Source organism: Lynx canadensis, chromosome E1 (genome assembly GCF_007474595.2).
Source record: "Lynx canadensis isolate LIC74 chromosome E1, mLynCan4.pri.v2, whole genome shotgun sequence".
Lineage (NCBI taxonomy): Eukaryota > Metazoa > Chordata > Mammalia > Carnivora > Felidae > Lynx > Lynx canadensis.
Genome location: NC_044316.2, coordinates 38,452,007 through 38,477,707, shown reverse-complemented (window position 1 = coordinate 38,477,707; position 25,701 = coordinate 38,452,007). Strand labels below are relative to the sequence as shown.

Genomic DNA, 25,701 nt, shown 5'->3' with positions numbered 1-25,701 from the left:
GAACCCACCTGAGCCAGTCTGGTTGATATTCCCCTCCCCAAATCCCTTCCTCCCCCAGGCATGTCCCATGAACATGTACCCCCACGGACGCAGTGGGAGAACCGTGCAAGAGATCTGGGAGGATTTCTCCATGAGCTTCACACCTGCTGTGCGGGAGGTGGTAGAGTTTGCCAAGCACATCCCCGGCTTTCGTGATCTTTCTCAGCACGACCAGGTCACCTTGCTTAAGGCGGGAACCTTTGAGGTGAGTGACCCTTTGTGCTCCCTGGTCTTGACCTTGGGAAGGATCCCGCAGAAAGACTTGGTATCTAGGATAGGGAGGGACTCTGAAAGGCTTTGGAACCCCAGTATTTTTGTCCTGGCAGCCTCTGACTGCTGAAGGAAGGGGCAGAATCCCTCCCCTTCCTGCGTCAGGTTGGCTGGGACTTCTGTAATCTCAGCTGGGGTCTCAACACATCCCATTACCTGGAAATAACACCTTAGGGCACATTGCTACCCCCATTCTAGACTCAAATTAATTTTGGTGAACTTTTGCGACCTTGTCCCAGGTCACGGGTAGTGACAAAGTTAAGACTCAGATTCAGCCCTGCTGGATTCTAAAGCCAGGGTGATGTTCCCCATCCTTCCATCTCTCCCCCACCCCCACCCCACTGCCCATTCAGAACCCACCCCCACTCTTTCCCGAGAAACCTAAGGCGGTGCCAGTAAACCCTTTGGAAAACTTTAGGGGCAATTTGGCAAATGCTCCTCCCACCCCACCAGGGTGACTGTCCCTGTCCCCTCTCCCTTAGGTGCTGATGGTGCGCTTTGCATCGCTGTTCAACGTGAAGGACCAGACAGTGATGTTCCTGAGCCGCACCACTTACAGCCTGCAGGAACTTGGAGCCATGGGCATGGGGGATCTGCTCAATGCCATGTTTGACTTTAGTGAGAAGCTCAACTCCCTGGCGCTTACCGAGGAGGAGCTGGGCCTCTTCACCGCGGTGGTGCTTGTCTCTGCAGGTAGGTCAAGCTCTCTCCTGAGCCTGACCCTGGAGGGGGGTGGGGGGGAGGAGGCGGACGCAGTTCGATTCAACACACCTTTTATGGAGTACCTACTCTATGCCAGGCCCTGCACCGGGCACTGGGGATACAGACATGATTCAGACACAGTCTAGCTGGGGAGACAGACTCATGCCCGACTAATTATAAAACAGTGAGATAAGTGTCACAGTAGAAGCATGAACCAAGGGCTTTGGAAGCACAGACAACTATTTCTGCCTGGGGGAGCTGGGGAAGGAGGTGACACTTGAGTGGGGCCTCAAAGGACAAGTAAGGTATTGCCAGGCAGAGAGGGGGAAGGGCATCCCAGGCAGAGGGAACTACAGAGCAAAAAGCAAGGGAGCCTGGACACGTTTGGCCTGTTCAGGGAAGGAGAGTGGCCTTGTGGGATGGGAGGTGACCAGCCCTGCTGAGCCCATGCTCCCAGCTCTCAGCTGCCTCCTGCTCTCGGGGCAGAGGCCTGGGAGAAGGAGTTGCGCTCCTCTCCTCCTCCTTCCCCCGTGGGCCCTCCGAGGGGCTTCAGGGAGAGGCTGCACCGGTGGCTGGGTCCTCCTCCTTCTTCTCCTCCTCCTCCTCCTCCTCCTCGCAGACCTCCTCCGGTTCCTCCTCAGAGGAGCTCGGGGAGCCTGCCTCACTGCTGTCGTCTTCCCCACAGACCGCTCGGGCATGGAGAATTCCGCTTCGGTGGAGCAGCTCCAGGAGACGCTGCTGCGGGCTCTTCGGGCTCTGGTGCTGAAGAACCGGCCCTCGGAGACTTCCCGCTTCACCAAGCTGCTGCTCAAGCTGCCGGACCTGCGGACCCTGAACAACATGCATTCCGAGAAGCTGCTGTCCTTCCGGGTGGACGCCCAGTGACCCGCCCGGCCGGCCTTCTGCCGCTGCCCCCTTGTACAGAATCGAACTCTGCACTTCTCTCTCCTTTACGAGACGAAAAGGAAAAGCAAACCAGAATCTTATTTATATTGTTATAAAATATTCCAAGATGAGCCTCTGGCCCCCCGAGCCTTCTTGTAAATAACTGCCTCCCTCCCCCATCACTGACCCTCCCGTCCTCCCCTATTTAAATCACTCTCCGCCCCCCCGCCCCCCGCTTATTCTCTAGCCCCCCGATTTGTTCTATTCCTGTCTCAAATCCAATAGTTCACAGCTGAGCTGGCTTCTGTGGTGTGTGCTCGTTTTGGGGGTGGGGGTGGAAATATTGCCAAGGCTGGGGCACACCTCTCCATCTGGTCAGTTTGTGGGGTGGGTATTCTGCCAGCAGATGGGAGGATACAGGGAAACAGCACACAAGTCTAAGGGGGGGTGCCCAAGGGGGTTATTTTCATCATATATTTATTACATAAATATATAGTAAAATAGACGAGCAACAATTACCATAAAAATATCTTTCTTTAAAATCCTGACCCAAAACACAACGGGGTGAAAAATCGCACGTAACAGACATACTGATTGTCAACGTGGGGCAGGAGTAGGAGCCCCCCAAGTCACCCCTGCCAGTCCCCCACCCCTCCCTGGGGAAGGGACCTACCTCTTTCCCTGTTTCTGGCCACAACCCCCCTCCCCCCACCCCAGCACCAGCTTCTCATACATTCAGTAGCGCCTCCAGGGAAGTGCCCCCTCCCCCACCCAGGAGATCCCGGGGCAGGAATTACTGTCCCCCTTATGGACGGTGTCTGTGTCACACGCCCCGCCCTCTCCCAGCCCTGTAGACCCGCCACCAGGGGAAGGGGTAGGGGCTCCTCCACCCCCACCCTCCCCAAGGCTGAGCAGGGAGGAGGCTGGATGAGGTATGTGTGTTCTGAGTGATGGGGGGTGGGGATACTGAGATGGAGAGGCGGGTGGTGGGCACGGGGGAGTGGTCATGGCTCTGGCACCCCCTTGTCCTGGCCTGGCCCATTCCCAGCAGTCCCTCCTCCCACCAATACTGCACCTGCTGCCCCACCCCGCCTGCCCTAGTGCCCCGGGCCAATACTGGGGGAGGCATACTAAGCACCCACGTCAAGGCCATCCCCCTCATTAGCACCAATGGCCCCCAGGAGAGGGCCCTGTCCCCCACTTCCAAAGCAGGGGCTGGGACAGCTGCCTCTCTAGAGCAGGTGCGTGGTGCTCCTGAGTCCCCTGGCTCCTGCCCCACCACATGTACTTGCTCACACATTCACGCAGAGAAACGCACACATACACCCCACATCACCTAGAGTGAGGGGGGAGGGGTCAGAGATGGGGGGGAGGAGTAGGGGATCACAGCTCATATGATTGGGGAGGTGAGGGGGGATTCCCAAGTGCCTGTAAGAGGCCAAGCCCCTTTAAGGCCTTTTCTCTACCATGTTCATGGCTGAGAATGGGGATGGAGGGGTGGAGGTGGGGATGCAGGGAGGGAGGGAGGGAGGAGACAGCAGACAGGTCAGGAATTCCACTGGGCCCCCAGGGGTGGTACACCCCCAGAGGAGGGTACAAGAGGGCTTATCCATGGGACTGGGGTAATATAGGAATCAGTACCCCAGGAGAGAGAGAGGATAGAGACAGACAAAGACAGCAGGGGCAGCCCACGAGCCCAAGGTGGGCAGGGCAGGCACATGCACAGGTGACAGCAGATGCTCTTCCAGGCCCTCCACCCCTGTCAGAACACCTGGACAGTGGGGGAAGGACATGCCCTGATGGGCAGCATAGCATTGCCTTCCCGTGTGTGTGTGTGTGTGTGTGTGTGTGTGTGTGTGTGTGTATGTAGGGGGCTGTGGCAGGCTGAGGGTCAGGGTGGGGTGGCAGGTTCCCCACTGCTTAAGACATTTTTGCCCCAATAGTGCAAAGCGCAGGAAGCCCTGGCACCCCTCCCCCTGCCCCTGCCCCATTCCCCATGGCTTCCGGGGGCATCTATGTCCACCCATCCATCCCTGCCGACATGCAGCCCTGAGCCCAGGGCCCTCTGGTCTGTTCTGTCCCTCCCCACCCTCCCCCCCCACCCATGGGAGGGCTACCTCCTCCCTCCCTCTCTCCCCTGTGGAGTGGGCAGTGGGCGATAGCCAAAAGGAAGAGGAGGAGGGCAGCTCACCCAAGTGCAGACCAACAGAGCACTCCTCACCAGGAGGGTGGGAGGTGGCTCAAGCCAAAGTCCCTGAATTAGAGAAAAGAAGAGGGGAGGGGGTCCCAGGGGCAGAGGGGTGGCTGGCCTAAAGAGCTTCAAAGAAAAAAGGAGGAGCACCAACCGCCCCCTCCCCTGGGGCCCCAACTAAGTGCCATTTATCTAGGCACCCCCATTCTGGTGCCTGCCTGCCCAGAGTCTGGGTTAGTGCATTGAGTGGGAGTGGGGAAGGAAGAGGGCAGAGGTTAGAGAGAGCCCAGAAGACAGATGGGGACACGGTCCTAAGGGGGTAGAGGCTCTGGGAGAAACTCACACACACCCCCCTAACTCCCCCCCAGTGCAGCAGCATCTGGATTATAGCTAATACTGCAGGTGTGAGGAGGGCAGGAGCTTGAGCCACAGTTTTTCCTGTGTGGGTGCCAAGGTGTGGAAGGAGTGGGGGGGGCAGGGAGAGGCCCCTGGGGCTGGGCACTTGAAAGGGGAGCTGTGTGGGCAGCAGGGCAGGCTGGTGAGGGGCCAGCTGGCATCCAGCGTGAGAGGTAGATGGAACTCAGCGGGCACGAGTGGCAGAGAGCAGAGGGAGCACTGGGCGGGGGGTGCCGAAGGGGCACAGGGGGAGGGGCAAGGCAAGGAGGGATGGCCAGGACCCTGTTGTGTTAACTCACAGCTCTGATCGGCAGCCCTGCCCTTGGGGACCTGGTATGTGGGGCAGTTCTCTCTGATTTGCGGGGAGGAGGGGCAGCTCTCAAAGTGCTTAGGGGTGGTAGGGGGCCAGCCTCGGTTAATAACTTAATATCATCTCTCTCTCTCTATCTCTATCAATCGCTCACTCTTTTTTTCTTTTTCTCTCTGTCTAGTTTTTCTTCATTTATCTTCTCCCCTTGCCTGGTTTCCAAAGTGCAGTTAGAATGACTAATTTTTAACCTCCAGGGGGAGGAGCCAAGCCAAGCCTTTCTTTGCACCCAGGCTTCTGGGGAAGCAGAGAGGCCCTTAGCCTGGAGGGGGAACCTCTGTCAAGGAACTGTGCAGGGGGGGCTCTCTCTTGTGTGTGTGTAGGGGCTGAGTTGAGGGCATCTTCCCCCACCCCACATTCTTCCATCCCCTACGGTCAAGATGGCTTGTCCCCTCTTAGATCTCCCTCCCTTCCCCTACCTTCTCAGAGGATGGGGTCCTGGGAACTGCAGGACACGGTCCCCCAGCCTCCCACACTGTCTTTTTCATAGCAAGTTCATGTGTTTGCCCTGTCCCAGGGCTGGAGGTTCTGAGGAGGGACGGGCAGTGCGGGGGGGTGTGTGTGGGAGCTGAATCTATCCAAGGATGAGAGGAAGGAGAGAAGAGGGGTGGGGGGCCTCCCTCAGCCCCCCAGCTCTGCCCCTTCTCTCCAGGCTCCTCCCCACCAGCTCCGCACACCCTCTGGCCGCCTGAGGCTTTAGACTTCCTGATCCTCAAAGACCTCGAGGAAGAGTGGGGGGAACAGTTCGGTGGGGCACTCGACTTTCATGTGGAGGAAGCGGCTGGCGTGGCAGGCCCCGATCATGCGGAGGTCAGTCACCTTCATCAGCAGCTTGGGCCAGAAGTGCGGAATGTTGTGTTTGCGGTGGTTCACGTAGTGCTCGAACGCCAGCAGGTACGCCTCCTGACTCTTCTCGATCTTGTCCACACACAGCAGGCCCGAGCGGTCTGCAGGGAAAAGGGGCGTGAGCTTGAGTGGGTGAAGGGAGATAGACTTGGAGAGGCTAGGGTGGGGAAGGGGAGGGAAAGAGACTGCAGCGTGTGCATGGGAGCAAGAGCAGGGTGGAGGAGGGAGGAGTCTGAGCCGCTGGGGGTTTCGAGAGAGGTAGTGAGTAAAAGAAGACAGAAGGACTGAGAGGTGAGAAGAGAGGGGAGGCTTGGAGACAGGGCAGGACTAGGGGGCAAAGAGAAGAGTTGGTGGGAAGAGGGGCAGAGGGGGGATAAGGGGCAGGGAGAGGGGACAGAGGAGGGGTAGGGGATAGGTGGTTGGGGTTGTGGAACAAAGGCAAATGTGAGTGACAGAAAGTGGAGGGGGGGGTGGTGGTGGGCAGAGAGAAAGAATACAGTGAAGATGGAATAAGGGGCAGAGGAGACATGGCAAGAGATGTGCTTGGACATCAGAACTGAGGGGGGATGGGTAATAGAACAAGGGACAGGGGACAGAGAATGGGCCCAGTGATGGAGGTAAGCTTGGGGAACAGAGAAGCTGAGGAATAGAGAAAGACTGTAGAATTCAGGGAAGAGGATAATGACAGGCGCAGGGCCCAGCCAAGCCCTGGAAGCTTCTGAGCCCTCCCAGCCAGTAGGCAGGTACCTGTTGACATTAGCAGCACAGCCTGCAGCAGAGCCACTTCCGTATCATCCAGGTTAAAGGCAGAGAGTGACTTGCCCAGTTCAAAGATGGCGTCGGAGACTACGCCCAGGCCACCATTCTTGAGCTGCTCCCGCTTGACGGCCATCTCCCCACTCAGCGTCAGGGTGTCGCTTTCGGGGTCATAGCGGACAGCCGCCCGCAGGGACATGATCTCCATGCAGCACCCCTTCAGGAGGATGATCTGGTCTTCGCAAGGCAGCTGCAGAGTGGCAGGGCCACAGGAACACTCAGCATGCCCTTCCCCATGAGTGTCTCTTGTGGATGCCCTTTGGGAGCTGTGAGGCCACCACTCACCTCAGCCAGTAAGGTATACTCTGAACAACTAGCCTTGCTCTGGGCCACGGACATGCCCTATGTCATTAAATCTCACAATTATGCCTATGAGTTCCCTCCCATCATTATCTCCATCCCCACTGCAGATGAGGAAAGTGAGGTACATGGAATTAGGTACCATGGCCAAGGTCACACAGCTAGTAGGGCAGCCTGTACCCAGACTTAGTGCTCTTTAAAATGAGAAATTTGGGGTGCCTGGGTGGCTCAGTCAGTTAAGTGACTGACTTCAGCTTAAGTCATGATCTCACAGTTCATGAGTTCAAGCCCCACCATCAGGCTCTGTACTGACAGCTCAGAGCCTGGATCCTGCTTTGGATTCTCTGTCTCCCTCTCTCTCTGCCCCTCCCCTGCTCTCACTCTGTTTCTCTCTCTCTCAAAAATAAATAAACATTAAAAAATATAAATAAATAAATAAATAAATAAATAAATAAATAAATAAAATGAGAAATTTGAAGCTGTTGGAGCCAGGATAGCCATGTAGATGTTGGGGGAGAAGGACAGGGAGGGGCTGGGGAGGCCAGGCACTTGGAATATCTTGGTTCCTTAGGCATTCGCTAGCTCTGTGTGTGTGTGTGTGTGTGTGTGTGTGTGTGTGTTGGGGGTGTTTGGGTTGTGTGTGTTAGATGTGTGTTGACCTACAGGGATTGCTCCCTGTCCAGAGGACCTTCTAAGGTCAGCATATGCTGACACTGGGTGACCAAGGGAGCAGCCCCAGGTTTCCCTCTAGGGTGGCACCATGCCTCTTCCCATTTGCCACTCACCTCGGAGAACATGGGCAGTTTTTTGGCAAAGTCCACCACACGGGTGATGGCCGGGGTGATGATCTTGGTAAACTCGCTGAAGGCCTCTAGGTCCACCTTGTCTCCATCCGGCATGGAGACGATGGGTGACTGGCCGATGTCATCCGGCTTTATAAAGAAAGAGACAGGGGTCAGCTGGGGCTGCAGACCCCTTTCAACCTCTCACTGAGGCTCCCTGCCCACCAGGGGGAGCTCCAAGTCAGCTTGGGGAAGAGGGGCGGCCAGTACCAGGGGACTGCCCTGTCCCATGCCTAAGGCTTCTCCTTCACCTTAGGGCAAAGAATAGATCAGAGCCAGAGCTACAAGTCGGCTAATAATAACAATGACCGTAACAGTAGTAGAAGTAATCTCATAATAATAGAAGCTATGTTTACTGAATATGTAACATATTTAATACGCAGCCAGGCACTAGGCTACATGTTTTATAGATCCTATTGAATCCCCACCACAACCTTATAAGGATGTTATACTTAACACCATTTCACAGGTGAGAAAACTGAGGCACAGTGCAGCTGAGTAATAAGCCCAAGGTCACATGACTAGTAAGAGGTAGAACCAGGATTTGAACCCAAATAGTCTGACTCCTCACCATTATACACACATGTGCTTGGTATTAAAGGCTGTGCTCTTAACACTATACTGTTCCACCCGCTGGGACACTCCACCAGGAACCAGATACCAGGTTCCTGCCTTCACTCACCATATACAATCAACTGTCCATCTCCTCCCGAGCTGCCCATTCACTTAGCACTCAGTTTTGCCAGGGTCTACCATAATGCCTGGTACCCATCAGGTGCCCCCAAATACTATTACATAACTGTGTCCTAACCCTCTCCTCCCAGTCACTGTGGGCAGGAAAAAGAGGAGAGGTTGCCCCTGCTCTCTAGAAATTCAATGGGGAAGCTCCCAATCACACTGAATAGGCAGGGCTGTGACAGCAGCAACACATACGCAGGCATATGAATCAGGATCACCACGTCGTAGAGAGCATTAGCTGTGGGTCAGATTAAACCAAGAAAGCTTTCTGAAGGAGACAAGACTCTGAGCTTGCTCTTCCTCCTGGCCACGTGGCTGCTGCTCTCCCCATGCCCCCTCTCTCCTTACCAGGAATTTCCGTCTCTGCTTCCAATGGCTGCCCTGGGCATTCGTGCTGCGATGGGCCTCTGTGGCAACATGGATCAGGTCCCACTCTTCCGGAGTGGGCTCCGGTCGCTGCTGCAGTGATCGGATCATCTCTTCCTTTCGTCGCCGCTCCCGGTTCTGCTCGATCAGCTTGCGCTTGGCCACCCGCTTTGAGTCATCTAGAACCACTGTCAACGACAGAGAGACACGATGCTCTCTGCATGGCACTCTCCACAACCTACTCAGAAGCTACTCTTCCCAATGTAAGGTTAGGAAACTGAGGGCCAGAGACGTTAAGTGACTTCCCAAATATCACCTAGCAATTGGGTGGCACAACCTGGATCATGATAATCACTGGGCCCATGTAGACTATCACGTTCTGGTCTAAGTGGTTATGGTGATAGTGGTTACTAGAAGAGCCTGCTACCCAATCCCCAGCCAATGCAAGATGCCCACTCTCACCCAGAAGTGGGGTGTCTTCTCTGGTAGTCAGGAACACTGTGCTAGGGTGAAGTACTCAGGACTCCTTTCTACCCAACAACTCTAAGGCCTTGGAGTGGTGAAAAGCAGGTAGGCACTGGGGCCCATGTGCAGGGCCCATTCAGGGATCCTTTGTTCCCTTTTCCCCAGGGATGAGGGCAGCAGGGACCAAGATCCTGAACATTCATTCCCCATCATCCTGACCTGGATTGTCACTCTGCACTGTGGGCCCTAAGGATACTCTGGCAGGGAGCAGTCATATCTGAACTCACCCCCACCCATGGCTGCCTGGCTCGACACCCACCCCCCCATCCCCTTACAGTCCATGGCCATGCCCACGGCGATGCACTTCTTGAAGCGACACAGCTGGCACTGGTTGCGGGTGATCTTGTCAATGACACAGCAGCTGTCATATTTGCAGGAGTAGGTGGGATGGAGGTTCTTCTGGATTGTGCGGCGAAAGAAGCCCTGGGGTGGAGGGAGATGTAGCATGTAGTGATCATGATCTCTCCTTCATGAACCAACCATGCAACTCACTGGGCGGGCGGGGGTGGGGGAATTAGTGAGGGAACTTGGCATCCTCCCGACACCAGCAAGGCCAGGATCACCTGGTGGGGCCAAAGGACTTTAGAAATATGGAAACATGTGCCCTCAGCTCCCAGGCTGCTGAGGCGCAGGGGCACATGGGGAAGGGTGGTGGCAGGGGGGAGGATGAGGAACCCAGTACACAGACATGAGCCTGGGATGGTGTCAGGTGCTATGATGCCTGAAGGAATAGCAGCAGCTTTGGAGGTCCAACTGATACCTTATTTTCGATCCTGCTAAACAACTCTGAAAATAAAACTGACTCCCAAACCCACCCTTATACATGCTGCCTGTTGCTCATGCAGGTGGGATTCTCGAAATGGGGGGTGGGGGTGGGGGTGGAGGTGGAGGCTAAAAATCAAGAAAAGGCACTGTGTATGGACACTAGTAGATTTAAAAGAAAATTTTCAATTCTGTGTATCGGGTTTAGTCTTTGCCCTAAAGAAAAATCCTCAAGAATCAAGATGGCAGCAATAACAGGAAGAGCTAACGTGTGCTGAACCCTCACTATGAGGCACTTATAAGCCTTTTCCATGTGTGCATCATCACATTTGATGCTTGTGTCCACCCGTGAGGTAGTAATGTTACTATCTCTATTTTGAGACTAGGAAACTGAAGTTTAGAGAGATTAAGCAATCTGCCCAAAGTCATATGGCTAAATGGGCAGGAGAGCCAGAACTGGACCTGAGGTGTGGGACACCAGTTCCGAGTTCTCAGATTCAGGGGTGTTTTAAAATCATCTAGTGCACTTAAAAATTAAAACAAAAGAGAATAAAATAGAACAGAATAGAATAAAATAAAACAAAATAAAATAATCATTTACTGCACTTAACAAAAAATGCAAAGTCCTGGGCCTCACTCTAGACTCAAGATATCAGACTCTCTAGAGCTGGGGCCAAGGCATTTCTGTCTTTCTGGGATGCTGCTCTGGGACTCAACTGTCCTTGAGGGTGAGGATCCTTGCTCTCTGTTGTGCTGCTTGTATTGCTTCCAGGAACACTGCTATGGGACTCTGAACCCCTGGTGGTCTGGGCTTTGTTGATACTAAGAAAGAGAGGAAGGTGAAGCCTTACTATATTTTTAAATACTTTCATTTCTTGGAAAGTCTTACATTTTCAGGAGGTGATGATCCTGGAAAACCCTTGCAGGTGAAAATGAGCTAGGTGAGATGTAATTAAAGCTCCCCAAGTCTATGACCTTGTCCCAACTGCCCACGGAGACTGTGTCATCCTCTCCAACTCTGGGCCCCACTGTGCCCCTCCCCCCGGCACTGGTTCTCACTCTTCTAGGTGCAGGGGGAGTAACTGGGGACCTGTTCCAAGGCAGAGTCCACAAAGGTCTCACCACACAAGTTCTGACTGAGTAGGGTTGGAATGAGGCCTGGAGATCTGCACTGAACTAATCCTGCAGGTAGTCCAGAGACCACATTTTGAAAACCAGTGTTTGTTTCCAGTGTGCCTCTCTGGTAGACTATGAGCAGCTTGAGGGCAGGACACATACTACCTCCTTCACATCTGATCCGCCAAGTGGATGGAGGATAGCTGGGATTTATTGAGTGCTTCTTATGTTCCTGGCACTGTTTTAAATACTTTATGAATTAGCTCATTTAATTCTCGCAACAGCTCTATGAGGTAGGTAATGTGATTATCCCCGTTGTATAGAGGAAGAAACTGAGGCCCAGAGAAATTAAGCATCTTACCTATGAGTGGCAGAGCAGAGATTGTAAACTGACAAATGAATAAGAGAGGAGAAATGGTGGTGCAACAGGTGGGGTTTAGGTTAGGTGTCTATAGGGCTGTCTTTGCCAGGAGCTGAGGGCCTTCAGGCGGGTGAGATGGGGGCTCAGGTGGGGGGAGGGGGGGCAGGAGCTGTCTGGTCCATACCTTGCAGCCCTCACAAGTGATGCAGCGATAGTGATAACCGGTTGCCTTGTCCCCACACACGACACACTGCTCGTCTTTGTCCAGGTAACTAGGGATATACCCTGGGAGGGAGGAAGGGAGGCAGGCAGGCATGGCTTGGGCCCCCAGCAGAGAGGCTCCTACACTTCCTTCATCCCCCCAACTTTTCCTTTCTGGCCCATCCCCTAGCCCAGCCTCCTTAAAGGATTCTTTGTGTCCAGGTAGAATCCTGCAGACACATCACAGTCACCTTGTCCATCCCCTTCCCTAAGAATATGGAGAATCCCAGTTCTTCCGACTGCCCATTTGGGGATTTTTCTCTTGCTGCATCTGAGGGGCAGGGGATGCAGGACATGTCAGCAGCTCATCTCAGGGGAATACAGTCCCTTGGCCAATTAGCCCCAGACCCTGATTCAGGGGCGCAGGGGGGTGGGGCTCAGGGAAGGGGTTTATCAGGGAAGAGAAGAGGTCCTTCTTTTTTGAGGACCTGTCCTCAAAGGCTGGAGCATGCCCTTATCACCCCTCTCACCTCCAGACAAGTTCGTCCCAAGCTCTCTAGAAGACTCTCCCCAAGGGTCACAGGAACTGCTGGTCCATGCCCAGGCCCCCAAAGAGCTCCAGGCCTGGTTTGGTGGGGTTGAGGGTAGGGAAGAAAGGCACACACAACCAGGCTCACCTGACATGCTGGTTTTCAGGGAACATTGGCCGTTCTTTCTTTTTCGCTTTCCATCTGGTGACCTGGCACTGGATGGGGGTAGAGTGGGCAGAATCACAGGGCAGTCTTTGGGCAGCCCCCTTCTCATCCAATAGGTTTCTATAATCTCCCAGGCCCGACTCCCTCCATCTTGTGTCCTCATTCCACTTCCACCCCCAGGTCAGCTGATAAAACTGAGAAGGGTCCAGCTATCTAGAAGCTTTGGGGTGAGAGATAAAGGGCTTGGCTGGGGGCACAGGCATGTTCTAGGGCCCCAACACACACACACACACACACACACACACACACACACACACACACACACTATAGAACTTTAACACCCATAATCCACAGGATATCCACATATTTAAACCTTCAATACATGGAACTTATGCAGAAAGATCTTCAGGACATGCTTACAGCTATATAACCTTTAGGGCACACACATATGTACATAACAGAAGACCAGAGCATCTGTCTGTCTTCAGTATAAACCTAAGGATTATAAATAAGCACCAGGATCTATACATCTATGAAATTTTCAGGGCATTCTCAAATGCGTTCTATGACCTCTAGGATATGCCCATGTGTTACACAACCCTCGGACAGACACCTAATAATACCACCCCCACCTCCTAGTGAACATGTGGCTTGATTCCCAGGTCATGTACATGGTAGATAACCCGAGTGATTGAAAACATATACTGACTAGCAACTATAATCTATAACCTGGAATAAGAAGAGACTCCTAGAGCCACCCTGTTCATGGCCTTCACTTAACAAAGCAACAAACCGAAGCTCCATTTGGGCCTGGTGACACTGTGCACTAGAGTCAGAACCAGGACAAGGACCCTCCATGCAAGGTGTTAGCAACCCTCAACCACTGCACATATATGTTACCAACCTCGACCCATACATGTTACATAACCACACCACACACAGGTTACATAAGCCTCCACATACGTGCACGGATTGTATAACCTCCCACACCCACCCTGCATGTGGCATGTTGCAGGGCTCCTCCCCCTGGAGCCTGATGCAGCTCCCAACACACTGACACAGTGACCTTGGCCAGGGTCGCAGTCATAGACAAGTCTGTGTTCCAGGCCCCCTGGGGATTACCCCTGTCTGATTTCTACAACCATTGGAGAGTCATATCTCCCTCCTGCCTCCAGGAGGAGTGGATGTGGGAGAACTCCAGGCCACCCAGCCCCCAGTTGAGCTGGTGGTTTTCAGCAACTACGAGTTACAGGGTGCAGTCCCAGGAACAGCCACAAGGTGGCAGAGAAACGGGGTGGGGGGAGGGGATGCTGCCTTGGAGGGAACCAGGAACCTGCATTCCTGCTTTTCTTTGAGTTAGGAGCAGGCTCGCCCAGACTCACAGAAGTCTGGGCAGGGAGATAGAGAGGCTGCAAGTGAGAGCTATGCAGTGACAGGCCATATCTTCTTTTTCAGAGCCCTCCCCCGATCCTGGGCTTTGGGGAGGGATACCCAAGGTGCCCTACTCAACTGCCAGCCTCATCCACTTCCTCCATCCCTTCAGGGACCCAGACATGGGCCCCAAGGCTTTGCCTGGCCAAGCCTCTGGCCTCCTGGCTCAAGATCTGGTCTCCAAGGCAACAGCCACACTTCTCCCCAGAGCACCCCCACCCCCACCCTCTCCCTGGCCATAGGCACAGGCTGTACCCAGCTCCTGGGGCATCATGCCAACTGGGACAGAACTCTGTGCCACTTGGGGCTGATGGGAGAAGCAGAGACCCTCTGGGTTCCTCAAGGGCAACGCAGATCACAGGTAACCCATCCCTAGTTGTATATGCAGGGCTGATTCCTCCTCCACGTGTGAGCAAAACCTTCAGAGTTGGCATTTACTTCCACTTCCTGGGAGGAGCCCCGTGGCAGTGCCTGCTCTTGCCCATGAACAAGGAAGAGCTTGTGGGGCTCCCAATAGATTCCAAATATAAGCATGGGCTATGACCAACAGTGACTGGTGCATGTGCTCTGAAATGTCATGTCCCATGCATCATGGCTTCTGGACCACACACTAGTCTGGTAGGGAGAAGAGGAAAATGGCAAGGCTGTTTGGATTCCACATGCTCAGGTGAGGGCGGCTGAGAGCCACTGGGAAGGCATCTGAGATCTCCCAGCACTGTCAAGAGAAGGGCCACGTGCCTGCCGCCTGTAATTACTGTGTCCTGCATCACCTCCCCCCTCCAAAATGGACATCTCTCAATCCAGGTGCCTAATTCCCTGCCACATGTGGCCATGACCTCATCTCCTGGGCAAAGGTAGGCAGCAAGCTTGTTGGCCCCATGCCCAGCCCTCCAGAGGTGCTTAAAAGGCCCAGGCTCAGCTCTCATTTGCCCAGCCAGGAGATGACCATGCCTGCTGCCTAAGAACTGACACAACCTAGTTGCTGGAGCCATTACCTGTTCTCCTCTGGGTCTGACCCACACTCCACCTTGCTTGGCTTCTGTTCCATTCACTTCAATTCCATCCAGGATGCCCTCCAGCACGCCAAGAGACTGGGGTGGGCACGATGGCCCCCCCGGCACACCCACAGGCCACCCACCCCCTGCCACCCAGGCCCTAGGGCACAGCACCCATGGTGCCCCCCTCAACACTTGGCCTTTCACACCATGCCCTGCGCCCCAAGGGGGGCGGGCGGTGAGAGGGGCCAGGGAGTGGCAGGTGGTAGGGCTGAGGACAAGCTGGGTCTGAGAAGGGGTCTCGGGCTGGGGGAGTAGCTTTGGAGTCTTGTCCAGAAGTCCCTGCAAAGAGAGGAGAGAGGCAGGGATAAGGCAGTGCAATGGTGGCGGTGAGTGGCTAAGATTCCTTTGGTGGCAACATTTTGGGCTCTTGGAGCTCATAACAAGATGGTGGCAGGCATGGAGGGCAAGCACAAACGGGATCAGGACAGCCTGTCAGTTAACAGGTGCAGGAGGCAAGACTGGAGATACACATCCTAAGCCCCAGACCTGGAAAGGTATGGAGGAAAAGAATCAGGTCATCACGTACTGTGTCTCAATCCTGACATTCAGTCAAGTGCCAATCCTGACATTCAGTCAAGTGCCTGGCCTTTTGATGTGTCCATTGAATGTAGCTATTGTTACCACCCGTCTAGCCAAGTTTTTCTAAAAGTTATCAGTATTATAGGGCAAGAGGGGACCCAAGATGAGCAATTTTCAGCTCACCTGTAGGGGGTACTTGAGAAGGAAGGGTGGGGCATGGGGGCAGCATGCAGGGATCATGAGTGCCCACCCAAGTGCATTGATGGAGAGAGACTGTTGAAAACAGTGGGGAGCTGACCTCTCCCCTGCTGCTGACCAAATAACCACTCCTCAATCCCAGCTCCCCAAGGACCCTAGAGCTTCCTGTACAAGGTCCCAAATCACACTTCCCAGTCTGAGGACCAGACTTCCCAGTTGTTTAGCTGTGCTACCACCCACCAGGACAGCAAGGGCAAGGGGAAAGGAAGCAAACATGTGTTACCTGGATAGATAATATGTGCCCTCTGAAGTGGGCATCAGAACTTTACAGATGAAGAAACAAGCTCAGAAAGCTTGATCATTCATTCATGTTCACACAGCTAGGAAGCAGGTGGCTCAGGGAAAAGAACCTAACAGCCTGTCTCAAATGCTAGTCTCAGTCCACCAGCTGGGGTCCAGGGCAGTGCCAGCATGGGGCCACCATTCCCTCCACACTGCCCCTCTGACCACAGGCTACAGACCTGAGGTGTACTGTCTGCACACACAGGCAGGTGTGGGCATGTGAGAAGGGGACAAAGGGTGCAGTTCCCCACACACAACCTCCATCACGTGGCTGCTATACCAGAGACCTCACCCCTGGGCCCCCCGCCCCACCCCCAGGAACTGATAAGGAGCCAGGGTGGGAGGGGAGACAGATAAGTCAGGTCATTGGGCAGGGCAGGGCAACCGGACAGGGCCTCTGAACCCAGGCAAGCCCCCAGCATGACGAGCATGGCAGGACCATTATGCCTCTGCTACCCCCATAGACTGGGCACTGGGGGCTGGACAGGAGACTGGGGTGGGGGGGGCAATGAGCGGGGAGCCTTAGCCCAGGGAGCCGTCAAGAAAGTAGGTCAAGTTTTTCTTGGCTTGTGAAGAAATTCCTGTTATAAATTTATAATGGCGTAGCCAGCCCTAAGGGGTGGAGGTAGGGGGAGGAGAAGGAGTGGGTGGGGATGCCCAGGGACTGGGCACTGGGGCCTGCTGCCCTCAGTCAGGGCACTGAGGGGTAGGGGGCCAGGGAAGTCGTGGGGGTTGGGCCGGACAATAGAGGGCTATTTTCTGTCGCTTCTGTTTCCACTTCTATCTGTGCCCAGCGAGGCTTCCTTTAGTCGGCTCTCTGCATCTGAATGTCTCTCTCTCTCTCTCTCTCTCTCTCTCTCTCTCTCTCTCTCTCTGGGTCTGGGTGTCTCCCTGTCTCCCCCCTCAGGCTGTGCCTCGGTGCTTGGCACACCCTGGCTGCGGTGCTGCCCCCGCCTGTCTCCTGCCCACCTGGCATGCTGCCACCACTTGTTTACAGAAGCTGGAAAAATCCACTCGCCAGCCGGAGGCCCAAGCGCCCCCAGGGATGGGAGGAGGCAGGCAAAGGAGTGGGCATGCTGAGAGAGGGGCAGCCCTGGGGAGCAGGCCCTGGGGGCAGGCAACAGGGCCAGGGTGTATGGGAATGGGTATTAGCAGCTGTGGGCCAGGCCAGGCAGGGAACACCAGCAGCAGCCACATGGCATGGGCAGCTCCTGCCCCGGGCCATAGCTATGGAGGACCCCCTCCTCCTGCACCCTGCCACTGCCAATTGCTACAGGGCACACCTGGGGCAGTGCCAACCTGAGCCACCATGTTTATTTTCCCTTCCCCCTCCCCAGCCCAGCCTTAACTCCAAATGTGTCTGGGCACTGCCAAGGGCTTGCACGTGCCTGCTGGGGGGAGGGGCAGGCTCCCTCTCTGCCCCACCTCTGTGCTGAGCTGAATGGTGCCCCGGTGCCTGTCAGTGCAACCAGGCTCCAATGACCCCTGGCAATGGGCAGAGGAGCGAGGTGCTGCCTTCATGCTCAGGGCACCCTCATGTGGCACCGAGCAAGAGGCTGGAGAAACCCTGGGGACCCCAGGTCTCTAGGGACATACCTGGGCCTCTGAGGCAACACAGAGTAAGCAGACGGCCCAGCATGCAGGGAGGCATAGACCATGTGCGCCTGTGTTAGCTGTGGGCAGCGGGGGAAGGGGGGGGGTATGGTAAGTATGCCCACCCTGAAGGGCAGCCTCTCTCCCCTCATCCTGGAGTCTGGCTCCTTCCTGGCATATGCCCTGCAGAGACAGAGGCTCAGCCTGAAGAAGAGAGGGTGGAGCTATGGGGTTCTGAGACTGGGCTGGACAGCCGGAAGGCAAGACGCACCTGTCGGGTGGGCTGGCCACCCACTCTCTTTGTCAGATAAGAGCTGTTGGGTGGCAGTATGGGCAAAGTGCCCATGGAGGGGGAAGCATTTCATTAAGTTTAAGTGCTTCTGCAATGGGGGGACAGAGGCAAGAGGCCAATGCGGTATCCATGGGCACCATGCCAGGTTCCCACTGCTGGACTGCCCCACTCCGCAGTCCTGCAGACCCAGGGGGATTCTCTGCCCCCAAAATCTAGCCCCAGATTCTACACATGCTACTCCTCTGACTGTCCGCTCTTGGCTTTGGCCCCATCTGTCTGGGGCCCCTGGACTTTGTCCTTAACGCTCTAAAGAAAGCCCAGCCCTCCTCCTTGCCAACCACAGAGGAAAAGACACACACATAGAGGGGGCTGAGAAAAGTGGAGAAAGCAGAGAAGGAGAGGGGCAAAAGGGATGATGGGGGAAGACAGGGAGAAAGAAAGGAGGGGTAAGAACAAAGAGATGGGCAGGGATGGGGGGGTAGAGCTAGGATGACAATGAAAGGAAAGGCAGCGATGAGATGGGGGATGGGGGACAGAAGGGGTGAGGTAGGGAGGAGAGAAAAATGAAGGAGAGGGGAGACAAAGAGAGAAAGGTAACAAAGAAAGATGGGTGGGGGGTGCTTCATGCCCCGCCTAAGTCCCACCCCATGGAGGCTGGGGGAGGGGGGGAGTAGAAATGGTTTCCACGGTGACAGCTGGTTCTTGGTGGCCTGGCATGTGGGCTATTAATAGTGCTGTGGGTAGGTTCACGCCTCCCTTTCCCCTTCCCCTTTGCCTGATGCTAGGGTGGGGGGAGATACTTCCTCCCTCCCTCAATAACCTGGCATTGATGCCCTGACTCCACACCATGGGCGCCAAGAAGGGTGATGCTAAGGGGCCCCGGTGGCCACTGTAGCCCAAACATACACAGGGGCATGCACAGGCAAACACAGGCATCTGTGCACACACTAGTGCCTGTGCCAACGTGGGCTCCCACGAGCAGCCACAAACACCAACGGCCCCTGGGAGTCTGGCGAGAGTGAAAGCTGCAGCACAACACAGGCCCCCACGTGGAGAGGTAGGTGCATCTTAGAGCCAGGACCTGTTTCTCCTTTCCCAGGTCACCCTGTTCTATTCTCAGGTATGGACTGAGTAGGACTGCCCCACCCAACTCACTGTTATCCTAGTGCCAGGAAGGAGAAGGTAGCGAAGGCGGGAAGGAAGGTACTACTTGGCAGGTATGATGGTAGAGGAATACACAGACGCAGGCACCAGCTTGGCAAGCGGAAGGGAAGAGGAGAGTGAGGCAGACAGAACTCCTTGGTGGGTTCTCCCTGCGGCCCCCTGAGATGGGATTCTGGAGCTTAAGGGCAGTGACCCTTAAGTCTGATCTCCTAGCCACCAAGGAACCTTGGAGGCTAGAGAATGGGAGATGGGGGTGGGGGATATGACATAGGGGGCTGAATGATTAAACAAAAGATCCTCTGCCCCCAAAGAATATAACAGGAAACTCCCCCCTGCAGATCAGAGACAGAAAGACATAAACAGCAGCCTTGACTTGGGCCAGATGCCCAGTATTAACATCAAAGACTGCAAAGACTGTACATCCCCCCACCCCACCATAACCTTAACCACCTGCTGCTCTCCTCTCCCTCTTCCTACCCCAGGCCAGCTCCAGTCAGGCATCAAGGTGGGTGCCCAGGTCTAGAGGTCAGCTCCACCCCCCATGCCCACAACCATGCTCAAAAGCTCAGCCCCTTCCCTGGCAACCCACAGAACTTCTTGCCTCTGCCCCAGTTCCCCTCAGGAACGGAAGCGGGAGATCCAAGTAGCCAAAAAGGCACAGTTCGGAGCACCCCCAGGCTGGGCATGGCACATTCTCCCCACCCTCCCCCCAGCAGCCAGCCGGGTAGGGTAATCGGAGCTGGGAGCTAGGGCAGCTGAATGCTGGAGGCATGAATGTCACGGGGCCAAGGCACTCGCTGCAGATGGCATGGGCACAGAGCTTGGGGTCCTCCCTTCTCTGCTGCCTTCCTCCCAGGAGACCATAGAAAGGAGTAGTCTGCAAGCCCAGAGGAGCACAGCCCAGGAGGGAAGAGAATGGTGGAGGCGAAAAGAAAGGCAGGGATGTTCTCCCAGGCACCCCAGGGACGGGAGAGTTAGCCCCCACCCAGGCAGAACTGGCAGAGGCAGAGAGAGGGGGCGGGGAGAGGGAGGGAGAGTGAAAGAGGGAGGGGGGAAGGGAGAGAGAGAGGACGAGAGAGAGTGAGAGAGACAGAGCCCGCAAGCGCTAGAGAAGGGGGAGAGGGGGTGGGAGGGAATGGGAAGAGAGAGATTGAAAATTGTGTGTGAGTACGTGTGTGTGCGCGCGAAAGAGACAGCAGGAGAGAGCGAGAGAGAGCGCGCGCGAGCAAGTGAATGCAGCTGAGTCTCCGGCACACACACGGACACGTGCAGACACACACACTCACTCCGCATGCGCAGAGCCATGGGCTGCGGGTGCCCAGTTCCAGGAGATATTCAGAGCCCTCCCCAGCCCACACATGCACAAAACATGCACACATGGATGCGCGCACAACACACCCACTCACTGATGTGTACAAAAACGCCGATAGCCACCAATAGCCGATAGCCTCGGGTCCGCTTTCCCCTTCCCCCGCCTACGCGCCTGGGTAAAAGAGAAAATGAAACAGGCAGCTCAGGCTCTGGGAGCCAAGAACTCATCTCTTCCTTACAAGAGGAAGAGAGGAGGAAGAAGGGGAGGTGGGCTTGTGCTGCTCTTTGCCACTGCTGGGGGTGTGGCTGTGCCTTTGGCCCTAACCCTGAACCCCAGTCCCTGTCCCCAGACTAAGTGCTCATCCTTAAAGCACTAGAGCAACCATCGCATTTCCTGGGCACCAACAAGTTCCACCTTGCTCTTCTCCTCTACCCAGAGAACTTCTAAACCTTCCCTCTGGACCACCTCATACAAAAGCATACAAGAGGGAGGTCCCCTTTGTTACCACAACCTTGGCCTGTTGGGGAGGAGGGCAGGTAACAACGCATGTCTGAAAACCATGTGACCCCCCTCACTGCCCCCCCCCCACTAGCCCCAGATGCTTCTCTCAGAGACTGGGAACTGTCCCTGATTCCAGGGGGCATGGGGATCCGCATCCTGGTGTGTGCCAGATCTGGGAAGAACAGGAGAATCCACAGGCGTTGCTTACCCAGCCAGCATGCAACGCGGATTGAACACAGGTGTCAGGCCACATTATGTTATTTACCCTCACTCGGAGTGAGGTAGGCATCATTGTCTCCAGATGACGAAAACCCAGGCCAAAGTCAGCAACTGGTGAATGGCAAAGACCCAGCCTCCAACTCCCAGCCAGTGCTCTTTCTGCCACAGTCATGCTTCCCTCCTCCCTAGGAGGCACCAATCCCCCAAGCACCTTTGCAACCGTGAGAACTGGAGTTGGGACTAGCCTCCCAGCCCAGAGGCTCTCCAGTGGCCCACCACGGGGCATCCTTCCACTGTCCTTGCTGCATCTTGAAGGGGAGGGGCTGAAGAAAAGGGATCTGGGGGAGAGAGGGAGTCTTATCACCAGACTCACAGAGGAAGACAGGCAACCTAGGACAAGACCCTGGCCTTCAAGATGTCACACCCACCCACTGTTCCTTACTCAGCACTACCACCCTTCACACTAATGCCCTCTCAGTGCAGGGATGGGGAATGTGGTATCTATCAGCCAGGGCTAGGTCCTGGGTGATTGATTAATGGTAGGTAGTAGCTGGGATGCTGGATCCCCAGCAGTGAGGTAGGGTGCTGCACTCTGTGTGCAAGAGGTAGAGGGGCTCCAGGTTGCAAAAACTTGTAGGGGAGACAGATGTGACATGAAGGGTAAGGAGGCTGGAGATTAGGGACCCACTATCCTCCCCATCCCCCATCCTATTTCTATGGGAGAACCAATTCTCCACCTGGCTTCTCCAAGAAATCCAGGGGACCTCGGACCTACAGGCTTCCTCACTGTAACTGCCTACATATACAGTGCTTGTTATGCACCAGGCACTTTTAAAAGCATTTTATATATTCTAACTCCTCTGATCCTCAAAAAGCTGAATGAGATAGGTATTATTATCCCCAATTTACAGATATCGCAAGGTTCAATAGATTGCCCAAGGTTATACAACCAGCAAGTGGCAGAGCTGGGATTCAACACCAGGCACTCCAGCTCCAAAAAGAAAAAAGAAAACAAAACAAAAAACAAAAACAACCAACCAAACAAAAACCCTGCTCTTAACCATTACCTGATAAAGGAACAATACCTTGTTCTTTGATCCAGTTACTCTTCCCTTTGACTGAGCCTCAATTTTCCCTTCTATAGAAGCCTATGGATTATTTAGAGTAGAATCACTAAGAATGCCTTCTCATCCAAATAGGTCATGGCTACATGGGAGCTTGGCCAGAAATGCTTAGTGCCCCCTGGGCTCTGGGCTCCCTGCCCCACTGCCCCCTGCTCAAATTCCCACTCTGGGCTCGCGCCTGCACTCATGGAGCAGGGCCTCACTCAGCCCCCCACATAGTCTGGGCAGCTGTACCCTCAGAACCAGGCTCTGAGGCTGGGCAGAGGGCACAGCTGTTGGGCATCTCTGAGGTGGATTTCAGCTGCCAGGGGTGTGGAGAAAGACCATTGTGAGTCCTGTCACTGACCCTGCTCAGTGGGGCCCTGCCAACTCCCGCCACTGCCCACGGTGGAGGGGGGACTGTTTTCCTGTGGGTCAGTGTGGTGGGGGGCCTCTTCACTGGTTTGCTTAGGAGCTAGCTGGCTGTAGCCCGCATACCCAGGGCTTCCACTGAGCTGGTGTACCCTTGGCTGAGCCCACCGGGTCTAAGAGGTCAGCATGAGCATGAGCAGTAGCTGACCCCCCTTCCCTTTCCCCCATTCTCAGCCCCCAAAACTTGCTGCTGCAGCTGCAGCACTGAGGAAGTGCAGGAGGATGTCCTGAGCAGGCAGCTGAGCCCCCCGCCCCCCCACCCCAACCTCTCATTGACCCCAGAGGCAGGGCGGGCGGGGCGAGGGGCGGGGTTTGAGTATTAACAACTGGAAAAGTATGAAGCTCATCACTGCCAGTTCCCAGCTCTGAAAAAAGAGGCTGTGACAGAGACAAGAACAGGGGTAGACAGGGGTAGCGACTGGGGGAGAGTTCCAGACTGTCAGAGAAACAAGCTGAGGGAGAATCAGACACAGCAAGACAGAGCAAAAGAGAGACAGCATTAGAGAGAAATTCCAAGTCAAAAATACACATCACTCAACCAGACACTCACCAGCACACGGCCTCCTAAGGAAGGCTTCCAAGTTTAGACGGGAGGGCAGAGGTGGGAAAAGGGGCCAGACTCATGATGGGAGGCAGGAACTCCGCCCAGGGGGCAAGTCAATGGTCCCAGGAAAGGCTCAGACATATGACCCCAACAGGAGCTTCTAGAGCCCACATTTGCTTTTAAGGTGGCATTAGGGACCGCTCCCTAAAAGCTGGCTCTCCCCAACTGCCTCTCCCCCTACACACACACACACACACACACACACACACACACACACACACACAGCAGCTAGGATAATCTCAGCTGCTGGAAGTCACTGGACATTGCTTCAGCCCCATGACTCGGCCCTCTGGAACCCCCCTGCCCCTGCTCTCTTTGCTCTTGTTTCTCTGTCCCTCAAAAAGAGAGAGAGAGAGAGAGAGAGAGAAAGGCTAAGCCTAGAGGAAGAAGACAGGAGGAAGCTTGAAGGGAAAAAAATCTACGACACAACTCTGTGTGCATCCAGCGGTGTGCCTGACTGCACAGCTACAGTGTACACATCTGGGGTTGTCTGGACGCAGCTGTCGGCATAGACCTGTGACTGTGTGTGGACCTGAGCCCTGTGAATGCCTTCTGCACCTGAGTCCCTGGGAGTATGTGCAAATGAGTACACCTGTGTCCAGAGATTTCAGTCAATCAATTAACAAGTATTTACAGAGCACTTCCTGTGCTAGGCTCTGGGTGGGATCCAGAGCTCTTGGAGTGATTCTCCCAGGTCTCAAGGAGCTAGCTCATGGTCTAGTGGGGGTGGGGGGTGGGGGATGACAAGCAATAGAGACTCAGAATATTATTATGAATGCATGCCTTGCACCATTATGCAGGAAAGTCTTTTCACAGAGACAAGTTTAATTTTCTTTGGAGTAGAGGTTTTGTTGTATACAGAACCTTAGAGATCCACAGTAAGAGTCCAGGAAAATACTTGTTGCTAAGTTGTGTATACATGTGTTGAAATGTAACTGCGTTTGCTTTTGACTGAGTGACAGCCACTGTCACGGCAGGCGATGATGTCTGTGTGACTGGGCTCATGCTAGCACGTGTGTGCCTGTGAGTGACAGGGTCTTTTGTAATGTGCGGCTGTGTGCAATTGCTCTGTGTTCATGCATGCGTGCGATAGTGACTTTTTCTGTGTGGGTGACAGCGACTCCTCCTTGCCCCTGTGTGTGACAGCATCTCCGTGTGACCCTGTGCGTGGGTATGTGCATGGGTCGGTCTCCCTGCTCTTGGTCTCCTGTGGGTGTGTCCCACCCCTTTCAGCTCCCCGGTGCAGCAGCAGCCTGCCTCTTCCCTTGTCCCTATGTGGGTGTGTCCAGCAGCTCCTGTCCTTGAGTCTGCCTGGGTGTCCCTGGGTGTGCATGCATGTGGCTGTCTGTGTGGGCATATCTGTGTGTCTGCATGTCACATTTGCTTCCCCTCCCTCATCATGGACAACATCCCCCTTCATCCCTTCCCCCTGCTGGAGCCAGAGCCAGCACTGAGGGGAGGGCTCCCATCCCACAGGCTTTCCTTCTGCGACCTCCACCCCTGTAAACGGTGGCACTCTTCATTGGCCCTATCATCCCTGTCCCCCCCTCCCGCCCCAGGCCTTTCTTTCACACCGGACAAGGGAGGGCCCCAGGCATAGAAGGGGCACCAGAGACACGTTGCAAGGGGGAGGAAAACGGGGCGGGGGGGGGGGGCACACCATACAGGTCCCTTCCTCCCTCTTCTCCCTAACCACACTAGCTTGCAACTCTCCTGATCATCTAGGGACCCTCAAATACACTCCCCCCTACACACACTCCCTCCCTTCCAAGCCGCGTTTTTGCAATTAAGAAGTGTTGCAACCAGAGAGCCATGCTCAATTGGGGAGGCGGGTGGAATGGGGGGGGACTTCCCTCTCCCGGGGCCTGTGCAAGCCCACCCCCCCCCCCCACACAAGCCCTCTCATACTGCCCTCCGCAGCTGGAGGCGTCTTTGCAAAGGCCACTCGGCCTCGGCCTCGGCCTCGGCCTCGGCCTCGGCGCTGGGGGTGGGGGCTGGGGGGGGCAGGCCTCCGGCGCACCGTAAACAAACCGCGGCGGGCGGGGGAGCTCCGGCGGCCGGCAGCGGGGCCGGGCCCCGGAGTGCGCAGCAGACGGGCCGGACAGAGGCCGGGCGGGCCCTCGAGGGGGAGGCCTGGACGCCATCTCTGCCGGCGAACCCCGGGGCCCACCGACCTCCTAGCAACACCTCCCTTCCCCAGGGCGTAAGTTGCGAGCTCCCGGAATGTGACAGGGTGACCGGGGTGCCGGGGAGGGCAGAGGCTGGCAGCAGGTACCCCCGGGCGCCCCCCAGCCCGCCAGGGAGCTGGCCCTAGAGCCCCACGGCTTTGCATAATCAATCGCGAGACATTTGCATATTAATGCCCCCTCGCTCCCTCCCCCTTACCTCGGCGTGGCGCGCTGGACAGGGCTGGGCAGCGACGCGGGGTCTCAGCGCCCCGTGCCGGGGGCGTCCATGGGGGGCCGGTGGGGCCCGGGCCGCCCGCCTCCTGCGCCCGGGTGTGAGTGCGAGTGAG

General features: G+C 55.5%; 3 protein-coding genes across 3 annotated transcripts in view; 2 read left to right on the top strand and 1 right to left on the bottom strand.

Moving 5' to 3' along the window:
• The window catches only part of NR1D1 (nuclear receptor subfamily 1 group D member 1), an 8,075-nt gene extending 5,663 nt beyond the window's left edge, over positions 1-2,412 (top strand). The window contains exons 6-8 of the mRNA XM_030294850.2: positions 59-244; positions 792-1,002; positions 1,697-2,412. Coding sequence (XP_030150710.1) covers positions 59-244; positions 792-1,002; positions 1,697-1,896 — 597 coding nt within the window. The 3' untranslated portion in view covers positions 1,897-2,412. The remainder of the gene's footprint in view (positions 1-58; positions 245-791; positions 1,003-1,696) is intronic.
• On the bottom strand, positions 2,185-25,701 carry THRA (thyroid hormone receptor alpha). The gene is made up of 9 exons (XM_030294851.1): positions 25,572-25,701; positions 14,845-15,186; positions 12,401-12,468; positions 11,707-11,807; positions 9,559-9,706; positions 8,741-8,946; positions 7,598-7,744; positions 6,444-6,702; positions 2,185-5,797 (listed from the first exon to the last, which is right to left on the bottom strand). Exons 2-9 carry the CDS (start codon positions 14,895-14,897, stop codon positions 5,547-5,549), a joined length of 1,233 nt encoding a protein of 410 aa, XP_030150711.1. The 5' UTR covers positions 14,898-15,186; positions 25,572-25,701; the 3' UTR covers positions 2,185-5,546.
• Positions 25,290-25,701, top strand: part of MED24 (mediator complex subunit 24) — a 31,765-nt gene continuing 31,353 nt past the window's right edge. Inside the window, exon 1 of the mRNA XM_030294848.1 lies at positions 25,290-25,389. The gene's annotated coding sequence lies outside the window, so the exon portion shown is untranslated. The remainder of the gene's footprint in view (positions 25,390-25,701) is intronic.

Coding starts and splice junctions, on each gene's coding strand:
- THRA (XM_030294851.1), bottom strand. CDS start 14,897: ATGGAACAGAAGCCAAGCAAGGTGGAGTGTGGGTCAGACCCAGAGGAG. Junction 12,469..14,844: donor TCAGACCCAGAGGAGAACAG/GTAATGGCTCCA, acceptor ACCCCCATCCAG/TGCCAGGTCACCAGATGGAA. Junction 9,707..11,706: donor TCACTTGTGAGGGCTGCAAG/GTATGGACCAGA, acceptor CCTCCACCCCAG/GGCTTCTTTCGCCGCACAAT.